The sequence below is a fragment of the Nannobrachium achirus genome, assembly GCF_963921795.1.
Source record: "Nannobrachium achirus genome assembly, chromosome: 7".
NCBI classification, from domain to species: domain Eukaryota; kingdom Metazoa; phylum Chordata; class Actinopteri; order Myctophiformes; family Myctophidae; genus Nannobrachium; species Nannobrachium achirus.
Genome location: NC_137816.1, coordinates 25,989,524 through 26,000,773, shown reverse-complemented (window position 1 = coordinate 26,000,773; position 11,250 = coordinate 25,989,524). Strand labels below are relative to the sequence as shown.

The window sequence follows — 11,250 nt, the reverse complement described above, 5'->3', positions numbered from 1 at the left end:
ATACTACTTTCAAGGTTTGGACATTTGGCATGAATCTAATCCCATACGTGTGGACTGTGGAGGAAGTGAAGCACACATTAACACACTCCCTTTTCCCCAGTAAGCTTCTTGGGAAACTTGTGGATAGAAAGGTGGACTTAATAGTCTACAAAGCCTACAGAAATATACCGTAGGCTTATTTTAAATGTTAACCTTTTACTTTTGCTTTTTTTCACATTTTAAATAGTTATTTTCCTATTAAAGTTGTTTGCATTTGTTGATTTATTTAATCCCTGTTGTATTTCAATATTCTGTTCGATGTTGCAACTGATGTCTGGGTGGTGACTGTGTCCTTGTAGGGGGACAGTCGAGAAGTGGTGGCAGTGAAGGTGGTCGGGAAGAAGACCTTAAACAAGGCTTCTATGGAGAACCTGCTGACAGAGATCGAAATCCTCAAGACTGTACGACACCCTCACATAGTCCAGCTGAAGGACTTCCAGGTCAGCACAGCAGATAGTGAAGTGTGTGGAAGCCCACCCTATATAGAGAACCGAAGTCTGGAAATGTGTCCTCTGCATTTGATTACATTGGGTGGGTCAGTAGATGGGTTATGGGTGGGCCAGTGTCTACCCTGTGCTCCTAATATTGAATATCAGGAGTAGTGGGCAGTCACTGACTGACCACCTCCCAGGGACTCTTCAGCTGTTGGGTCAAGGGCACTGACTGACAGGAGTATGTCGATAACATGCATGTGTTTTGGTCATCCTAGTTATATTTGTGTAACTATAACTGAAACATTTCTCCTCCGCTCAGTGGGACAGTGAAAACATCTATCTGATTCTGGAGTGGTGCTCTGGAGGAGATCTGTCTCGGTTCATCCGCGGTAGAAGGCTGTTGCCGGAGAGTGTGGCACGTCGCTTCTTGCAGCAGATAGGTGAGCTGAACTGCTGTGTTCATTGCATAGCCAACATGAACGTCTAACTGACACCAAACGCATATATTATCCTATACCCGGTTCGAGTCCGACCCAAGGCACTTTACTGTATGTCATCCCCTCTCTCTCTCTCTCTCTCTCTCTCTCTCTCTCTCTCTCTCTCTCTCTCTCTCTCTCTCTCTCTCTCTCTTCTGCCCTTTTCGTCTCACTGCATCTATCTGAAATAAAGCACAGGAAAATCCATTGCCCTGTTTTTTTCACATGTGCCCTGTTTCACGCCTTCATCAGCGTTGTATGATACATACAACGCTGATGAAGGCGTGAAACGCCGAAACACGTTCGTTGTTACTGGCTGCTATGCAGCATACCATGCCAACCTTAATGTAAAATAAAAAGAGCCTTTATAGGACCGTGAGTGCTGGTGTTCTCTTTGAGAATCTTCCTTGTAAAGTTACGTTTCCCGACCGTGCACACGGTAAGAAGTTGTTTACTACTGTTGAGACGACTTGGAGTCGTGCGCGCACCTTTGCTTCAAACCCTTTAGAGTGCCACCAGGAGGCCGACTAATGTAAAACACTTTCTTTTATATTACTCCTTCAGATTTGATCCACAAATCACACAAATCAGTACACATTATCTCTATAGTCATTTGATCAAGACAGATCTGTCTGTTATTTCATATTGCATCCTAATTGGCTTAAATTTCCTTCCAAAGTTTGCAGGATTAGTCAGTTTTGAACAAAATGCCTCAAATCATGAACGCAAATTCTGCGCACACATTCCCACTAGGTCGAGGAACAAATGCCACCCTTTTCACATTGGCTTGTTATAGCGCCAACACATTTTTGGAACAAAATACCTCAAATCATGAATGCAGCGTCCGATTGCTGTGCAAGGCCGAAGAAGACAATGGCATCCTTTTTACATTCGCCTATTACAGCGCCACCAGGAGGCCACAATAACCTACCTGACCTGGAGGAGACCTGTGCTCGGAAGAGCACAGCTTCTAGTTAAGTCATATTATTGTCCGATAATATGCCTTCATTTTGAACCAAGTACTGATACAAAAATAAAACCATTTAAGTCGCTTTTCTTTTATGTAAAATTGTGTTGCTCCCTTCCTCCCCATTCCAGAAAAGGACCACAATAGAAACAAGCATTTGGGCTTTCTTCTTCTTGTGTATTTATCCTTTTGAATTAATTTTCAATAAAGTGCTCAATCAATCAAAAACTCTGTCTGTTGGGCTGTGGCAGGCGGTTGAATGTGATAATTTCACAGCTTCATTAATTATGAATCTGTGTACTTTATGTTGTTTCTGTCCATGTTTCCTTCTAAACAGCTGGTGCCCTCCAGTATCTTCACGAGAGGAACATCTCTCACCTGGACCTGAAACCACAGAACATACTGCTCAGTGGCTCTGTCCTCAAACTAGCAGGTGAATCCATCATGTTCTCTAGTAGATCGCTGGTTCCCAAACAGTCAACACCTATTTGTGCGTTGCAGACAAATTTTTATGGGTCCCTTAAGTTTTTGTTTCCTACATTTTGTCTTTCATTATTATTATAAAAATAAAATCTAAGAAATTACATAAATTAGAAAACAAATGTTTAAGAAGTAGTAAAAATAGCTGATCTACAAGCTCACATCGCAGTGCGAAGCGACGCGTTGTGAGCTTGTAGATCGGCTAATTTCACTCATTTGTGTGCAGGGAAAATGTCTAATTTCTCTTTTGGGTCACAGGCTAAACGTTTTGGAACCACTGCATTTATTCTGCTTATTAATACAAACACAAACATATTTGCACATAGGGCTGTCACTGCTGTCACGGTCATGACATTTTACTTGACGATCGATTGTTTTTGCCATTGAAATTGGGAACATCTAAATAAATAAATAAACATTTCAGGCTTGCAAAGGGCAGATATGGCAAATAAGAAATAAGAAAAGGACTGACATAATTTTATAACTTGCTTTTAACGTGCTTTCAAAATTGTTTAGAAGTAGTGTTGGTCAATTTACCAGCTCACGAAATCTGCTATTTCCAGTTTCCACTATTATTGAGAATGTTTGAAAATATCAAAACATTTTTCAATGTGGAAAATGATTGACGATTATAACGATTATGCGATGATTGATGATTGATTGTTACAGGCCTAGTGGCCGTGCCCTGGGATGTACAATGTGACAGATGCCCCAACCATGAGATCACAGCCTTGCCAGGGTGCTGCTGTTGTTCTTGGAAGGAGAGCTGTGTCAGCTCCAGTGTCTGTGATGTTTTCACAGCATAATGAAGTATTCTCAGTCTCCATGAAGACACTTGTTAATTGTGCACTGCTGCTCATCATACAGTAAATAAACAGAGATCAATGGATACTGTGTCGTATAAATACAGTGATACAACATGACAACAGACTCGAATGGACACTTGAATCCAAAGTGCTTTTACATTATCTTGAGTGTATTGGTGTTTCCTTAAGAGCCACACAGGAACCACATGCATGCACAAAATACAGACTTGTGTATTGATACCATTTTACCAATACAGATAACCTACAGTACACAGTAAAATCTTCAGTATTAATTTACCAGAGAGTTCACAAATGGAACCAAATTGGGTCCATGAAGGAACACTGAGGATTTAACTGTGTACACAGCATTGGTTCTCAAATTCGGGCTCCCCAGTTAATATTGCATCACCACTTTATCCATTTATATGTTGGCTATTAACTCACCCACCGCTATTTTTAAGACCCTTCTAATGGTCCACACCGCCAGGATTTTGCCTACCTTTAACGTGGGCGCGCGCGCGAATCCATTGCGCGATGGTTCACCGATTCCATTCACAATATGATCCAGTCAAGGTAAGCTACAAAACACAACAGCCTGCCATTTCCCAAAGCGAAACCTATCGAGTCCAGCGTGGCCGTTGTATAACATTAGACCGGATGGGATTTGGGCAGACAGGATACAGGCGTCGTTGTCCCGCCCCCCCATTTCCGTTCTGGAAGATCTGGATCCGTTTTTTGTGAATAGGGCCGTTCCATAGAGCGCTATGGACGGCGAATCGGCGATCATACTTTTTTGTTTTATAGTTATTAAAGCTAATTGATAACTCGTCATAAGCAGAGTGGACCCATAAATAAGCACTGGATGAGTTAATGGTGGGGGTCCGTGGCTAAGTACATATCAAGACATTAAAAAGTTTGAGAACCACTGAACAGAATTTGAATGTTACACAGTATAAATAGTGTGGTTTTCTACCCTCTCTGTGTGGTTTCAGACTTTGGCTTTGCCCAGTACATGTCACCGTGGGATGAGCAGTGTGTGTTGAGAGGCTCTCCTCTCTACATGGCTCCTGAGATGGTGTGCAGGAGGCAGTATGACTCCAGAGCAGACCTCTGGTCAGTAGGAGTCATTCTCTATGGTGAGACAGTGCTGCACTTCCTTTGCACTATCTGTCACGATTATTTAACTTGACGATTAATTGTCACACAAATAATTGCAATGAACGATTTCATTTTGTCATTGAACGCTGGAACATATGAATAACAATTACATTTCTGTTTGGCTTTTAGGCTTTGAAGTTGCACAGGGCAACAACATATACAAATACAAATAAATGACTTAATAACGTTTTGCTTTAAAATGAAAACATTAATAGTGTAAATAGCACATCTACAAGCAACATCTTTCTACATGGAAACGATTATGAAAAATAATTGTGACAGGCCTAACTATCTGTCCCCTTTGCACTTAGAATACTTCCTATATTGTAATTATAGTGACACATAATTTTTTAAACTTGGGGATATGCTCCAGTTTGTTTGTTTCAACCTAGTGGGATGTAAGATGTTCTGACAGAGGGCTATGTGTGAGTATGACTGAACAATACTGGAAATAAATTGACTTTGATGTTACATAAGTTTGACCAGTTATATAAAGCTCAACAGCTCCATTTGTAAAGAATATTTCACCTTGCAATAATTTTACAGGGGGAAAAAAAACATCTGGTTGACTCAACAAACAACACCATTTTATTAAGTTACTCACCCATCAATCCAGGTTAAAGTGCATTATCAACATAATAATCTACCCACTGCAATGTTTATGCACTGTAGAAGCACTGTTTGGCCGTGCACCATTCGCCTCAAGGTCCTACACTGAACTGGAAGAGAAGATTCGCAGTGACAAGCCCATTGAGGTGAGTCACATCCCAGAAAACAGCATTTTACACAAACAGTGAAGAAAAGTTAAACATGGCGCGACGTAAAGAAACATGAGCCAAGGAGATGTTATGGTAATGTCGTCTCTTTGTTAGTGTGCATCACAGAACTTTAATTTGCTGTAACATAGTAGATTGATGTCTTTGGTAATTGCATTAGAGTTGTGAATATTGTGAATCTATGAAGAACAAACAAAAAGATCTCTTTCTGACCTGTCAGTGCTCACTTTCTGCATCATCACTGCTGACACAGGGCAAGGCAGGGGTGATTACTAGCCTAGAAACCAGACGAATCTGCCAGAACCAATTAATTTGGTCATTACTACATTAGTGGTTGTTCCCTGTAGAGCCACTAGGGGTCAGAATTGCTCAGTATACCATCACTTGTATGAAGTCACTAGAATTTGGCATTAGGCCAGTGGCTGAATGTGCTTAAAGCATGCTTCCAGTAAACTTAGCAACAATGTGAGATGTCTGAATCACTACAAATCCCAGAAAACCATAAGCTTGCAGGGCAGAATGGGGGAGCTATAAAGCCTGATACCTTGTTGCACATGGTTTCTTGCATCTGTGATTTTTTTTTTTTTAATAATTCATTCTTTATCATCAATTAACCCATTAAATCCGGGAAAGCGTCTGTGTAATTTTAGATTATAGCTACCGGTATACATCGTCTCTGTCAGGTGTCCAAAACCTTTATTTTCAGGATTCCAATTAAAGAATGGCAAAAGTAGCAGATCTACAAGCTCAAAACGAGCTTGTGAATCTGCTACTATTGATACTTCTGTGTGACGCTGTAATATGATCAAGTAGAGGCAAAAAAACCCCACAAATGTTCAACTACAGTGACAGCAACAATATATATAGCGACAGTCATTTTTCAGAAAACTGTTTGGATTTAGAAGGCATCAATTCTTAATGGATTTAATTGATTACAATTTAGGCATTTAGCAGATGCTCTTCATCCAGGAGCAATTTGCAGTAAGCAACGCAAACACAAGGTAATACATCAAATGCAGTGCAGGGGTATTCAACTAGATTAGGCAGGGGGGCACAATTGTAAAATGACTTGAAGTCAGGGGCCACAAGACTGTTACAAAAACAAAAAAAAATAACACATGTTCATAACAGTTTGACCATTTGTTGTGTGCTGTAGGTCCGATAAGACACAACAATGAACATGATGTCCATTATGGTAACTTATTAGGGCCTGCTTTATACTGCATTCATGTATCTTGATGCACATAGTCATAGAATAATGTCTGTGGCATCCTTTATAGTGCACAGATCCCTGACATGGAAGCGTCTTTGTGAGAAAAATATTGGAGGCAGACAGACTCTTATGATGTTTCATGAACCATTAGTTGTGAGCTCTACCATCTTTAAGACCAAAACGCTGTTTAGGATGAAAGAAACATACTGTGTAAAACCTTCAAGTGGATGAAGATGGAAGATGTTCAAAATCCACCTAAAACTGAATCATACGAGCATGGCTGCAGCTGTCGAATTATTTCTTTGATGTAATGGACAACATCCTCTCAAACTTCAGAAATGGCTACAAATGGATGGAGATGGCATGTGATGGACGGAGTGCACTTAAAACTCATCTGTTCTTCTCTTTTATGTTGATGTGGCTCTAAAATGCAGCTTTTGTACCTAATTGAAAGTAGTGAGATGTACAGAAGTAGTAGAAGTAGATGACATTTCTGGCAGTTTTGTTTCTTTGTACAATGAAAAGGTCTTTATACTGTTTTTTTTAAACTTATTGTACTTTTGTTTTACTTTTGACACTTAAATACATTTTAACTATTTCAACTAGTCACAGCATATTTAGCTTAGAACAGACCTCTAGAATACTTAGACAGTTGGAAAAACACGGAGGTGTCTCTGTGGTTTCTGCGAAAAAATAAATCTAGAGAACGGATTCCACAGGATTCCACCCTCCCACCCACCCGGTGCAAGATACGCTGCCACTCAAATATCACTGGTGTAGTGCCTCAGTAATCTAGGATAGGTAAACCCATAGGTAAGAACCTATCATCAGTCTAAACATTATAATGTCAAAAGATAAACAATGATGTACATTAGAACTATACAAACGATTGGATGCCAGGCCAACAAAATGAACATGGCATCTGCCTAATTAACATGCTACAGTATCTAAAGTACATTTTAATAACCTATGCATAAGACTGCATGGTTGTCAAATCAGCTTGACTGTCAACCGTAATAAAAACAACTGCTGTTGATGCCAAGCTAGAAGGTGGCAGACAGACAGACAGACAGACAGACAGACAGACAGAGGACGGATGGAGGAGGATCAGGCTGTGATGTGACATGTTGTTGTTGTTGTGCTGTCAGCTGCCTGCAGGGGCCAGGGTCTCCAGGGACTGCAGAGACCTTCTGCTCCGGCTGCTGGACAGGAACCCTGACACTCGGCTCACCTTCGCCCAGTTCTTCTGTCATCCCTTCGTGGATCTGGAGCACATGCCCAGTGCAGACAGCCTGGGCAAAGCTGTGAGAGGAGGGATGCATGGGGGGAGGGCAGGGGGTGTGTGTGTGTAGGGCTGGCACAATTATTACATAATCATCTAATCGTGATTATTTGACATAATCGTGATTATTTTTCCTAATCGTCCTAATCGTTTCCATGTTGAAAAATGTTCATATATTTTAAAAAAAGTCAAAAATTGTGGAAATAGCAGATCTACAAGCTCGTAAATCGGCTATTTCCACTATCAATGTTCTTTTTTAAGTATAAAGAGAGTTGGTCCTCCAGGCTTCTAATTTTTGCGTGTGTGTGTTTGTATGTTTTTTCTTCATTGCCTGTGTTTGTATGTTTTGTCATTGCTGTGTGTGTGTATATATGTACATCCATCCATCTGTAGCGTGTGTGTGTATGTGTGTGTGTGTGTGTGTGTGTGTGTGTGTGTGTGTGTGTGTGTGTGTGTGTGTGTGTGTGTGTGTGTGTGTGTGTGTGTGTGTGTGTGTGTGTGTGTGTGTGTGTGTGTGGGCAGCATTTCCCCTGAGTATTGGGATTGTGCAATGAATACGTTTAGACACCATTTCTAATGATATATAAAAATATTGGTTGATTTGTAGCACACAGAATTATTATACCTGTTATTAATGAAAACATTCTGAAACACCCCCAGAGGTGAAAAAAAGAAGTCTAGTGCAATATGAAGATAGCAGTAGTGTCATTAAATTATTACGTTTTTGTAATTTGTTGTGCAGCTCTATTGGGTATCTGCGTATTATGTCCATGCACATGTCAGAGACCCAATCATGGGTCCCATTCTTTGACTTTTGTTAATTTGTATATTAATTAGGGCTGTCAAATGATTAACATTTTTTATCAGATTAATCACAGCTCAAAAATCCACAAATGAATTTGAGGGGATGTGCAACATTGTTTTCTTACTCAACAGTAAACAAACAGTATAAGTGTACATGGGGTATCTAAACATTTCTAAAGTGACAATTTAAGGACTTTTAAGGCCTTTTTTATGTAATACCTAAAATAAAATGTAATGATAATAAGACCATTACTATACAAAATTGGCCAATTCGTCAAATATTACCTAAGAAAGAGAATAAAATTGCCGATAGCCAAACATAATGTTCTGCCTCGACTCCTACAAAGGCCTGACAAGTTTGAGTAGGCCTGGTGTGGTGGAGTCAGGTGGACACAGGGGCGTCACAAGGGGGGGGGAAAGTGGTACTGAGTTACTAGGGCCCAAGGTGGAAGGGCCTTAATTATTTTATACTTTAGCTATTGAAAAATAGCAGATATACAAGCTCACAGCGCGGCACAGCGTGGCACAGAGTGCCACACTGCGAGCTTGTAGATCTGATATTTTTAATTTGAAGTCGTGAAAATGTGCGCAAATCTTTGAATATATGTATTTTTTAAGCGAACATTTGTAACTCAAATTTTGCTTCTGGGGGGGTCCCTGGAACTAAATATTTTTAGATGGGGGTTTGTGGCCAAATACATATAATTTTGGGGGTCCTTCACATGAAAAAAAAGTTTGAGCACCACTGACATAGAGAAAATATTCAAAGATATTCAAATATACAAGCTGTGAGCTTGTATATCTGCTATTTGTCAATAGTTAAAGCATTAAATAATGGGTTAGAACATTCATGGGGGGCCCCACAGTGAATCCTTGAACCCAGGGCCCAAAATTTGGTGCGACACCCCTGAGTCAGGTGGACCCCCAGTGATGCGTGTTGTGTTGTGTTGTGTTGTGTTGTGTTGTGTTGTGTTGTGTTGTGTTGGTGTCTTTCCTATGACAGAAAGAGCTGGTAGTGTTGTGTTATGTTGGTGTCTCTTTCCTATGACAGAAAGAGCTGGTAGTGTTGTGTTATGTTGGTGTCTCTCTCCTATGACAGAAAGAGCTGGTAGTGTTGTCTTATGTTGGTGTCTCTCTCCTATGACAGAAAGAGCTGGTGGTACAGGCCGTCCAGAAGGACCAGGAGGGAGAGAGGGCTGCTGCTCTGTCCCTGTACTGCAGCGCCCTGGAGCACTTTGTACCCGCCATCCACTGTAAGAACCACACTCACTTCCTCTCCAACACAACAATGGCCTTTGTTCCTTTCCACAATAAAACAAAAAATAAGCTCAACACCGACATAAAAACCAAACTGTCTCCTCTGTCTCCTGACCCCCCACCCCAGATGAAACGGACAGACTGCGCAAAGAGACCCTCAGACAAAAGGTAGGCTTATAAATCCCTCCCCACCATTCACCATTGTATTGCTTTATGACTTGATTTCTTGACATATATTCCTCTGGCTTTGATATGGAATGAATTCTCCTCTATCTGTTCCATATGGTGGCTCATATGTGGCCTTCTCAACTAAAACTCCAGCTCAGTAGCTGTTCCCATTGTTGGGGAAGTGAAGAAAAACAGATTTCTTGTTTTCCCCTTAACCCATTAAAAGTCCTAAGAGTTTTCTGGAAAAACGTATGTTGCTAGTGGTTTTCAAACCTTTTCATGTCAAGGACCTCCAAAGTGATATGTATTTAGCTGTCGACCTAGCCTGATTATCAGACTGAAGTGTCATTCCCACGCGGGCACGATAAAGATAACTATAACGATATGTCGACGTTCACATCTAATATGTCTGCGTTATCGTTGTGGTGTGTACGGCTGGACGGCGCTACCATCCACTTGGGTTGAGAACGATGTTTAAAACCATATCTTTATCTTTATCGTGTCTGGTGGGAATGACGCTTAAAGCGTGCAGTCCAGTCAGAGAGTGGGCGGGGTCTATGGTCTGGATCCAGGCTACTGCCGACCCCCCATCTCAAATATATTTGTTCCAGGTGTCACACGTCTTTTGATTTTATTGATTGAATACTATATTAGTCAGAAATGTAAACAGAACGTGGTACTGTCTGGCTAGGAAGTGTTCTGGATTCATCACTCCCCGTCTCCCTCCATAATGAAATCAGTTATTCATTCTTTGGTCTTGTCTAATTTAGAATACTGCCCTGTAATCTGGTCGTCAGCCACAAAATTGGATTTGGGAAAGTTGCAGATTGCTCAGAACAAAGCAGCCCGTTTGGCACTAGGATGTCCATTCAGGACCAGCATTATATATATATGCATGAAAATCTGAACTGGCTAATGGTTGAACAGAAATTATCTGTGAGTCTTTTAATGCTACGTAACATTGTTAGCACCAATAAGCCATCTAGCTTGGCTCAACAGTTTGAAATGACTTCTGAGCATGGGTACACCACCAGAGGAGTGGTCTCTGGTAAACTAAGAACAAAAATAGCACCAAAATCAAATTGTCTTAATCTTACTGGTATATATAGATCAATAGAACTCTGGAATGCCCTGCCGAAAAACATCTCGTCTAATAATCCATAACAAAAGAACTTTCAGAAAACATATCAAGAAATATCTTGCCAAGTAACATATAACTATGCAACTTTATCTGTGTATTTTTAAATTTGACTGGACTGTTTAATTTGATTTGTTAATTGTATATTTTTTTGTATTCATTTATATATATTTTATTTTATTTTTTACTTTAATTTGTATTTTTAATTGTATATTTGTGTTGTATTTGCCTCATTCAGGACCCCAGGAAGAC

General features: G+C 40.4%; 1 protein-coding gene across 4 annotated transcripts in view; it reads left to right on the top strand.

The window, feature by feature from the left end:
• Window positions 1-11,250, top strand: part of ulk3 (unc-51 like kinase 3) — a 47,555-nt gene that overhangs the window by 15,478 nt on the left and 20,827 nt on the right. For all 4 annotated transcript variants that reach the window (XM_080729322.1, XM_080729321.1, XM_080729323.1 and 1 more), the window contains 8 exons: window positions 339-479; window positions 793-913; window positions 2,254-2,349; window positions 4,195-4,338; window positions 5,033-5,115; window positions 7,498-7,653; window positions 9,583-9,688; window positions 9,820-9,860. In XM_080729322.1, the coding sequence (XP_080585448.1) occupies window positions 339-479; window positions 793-913; window positions 2,254-2,349; window positions 4,195-4,338; window positions 5,033-5,115; window positions 7,498-7,653; window positions 9,583-9,688; window positions 9,820-9,860 (888 nt within the window). The remainder of the gene's footprint in view (window positions 1-338; window positions 480-792; window positions 914-2,253; window positions 2,350-4,194; window positions 4,339-5,032; window positions 5,116-7,497; window positions 7,654-9,582; window positions 9,689-9,819; window positions 9,861-11,250) is intronic.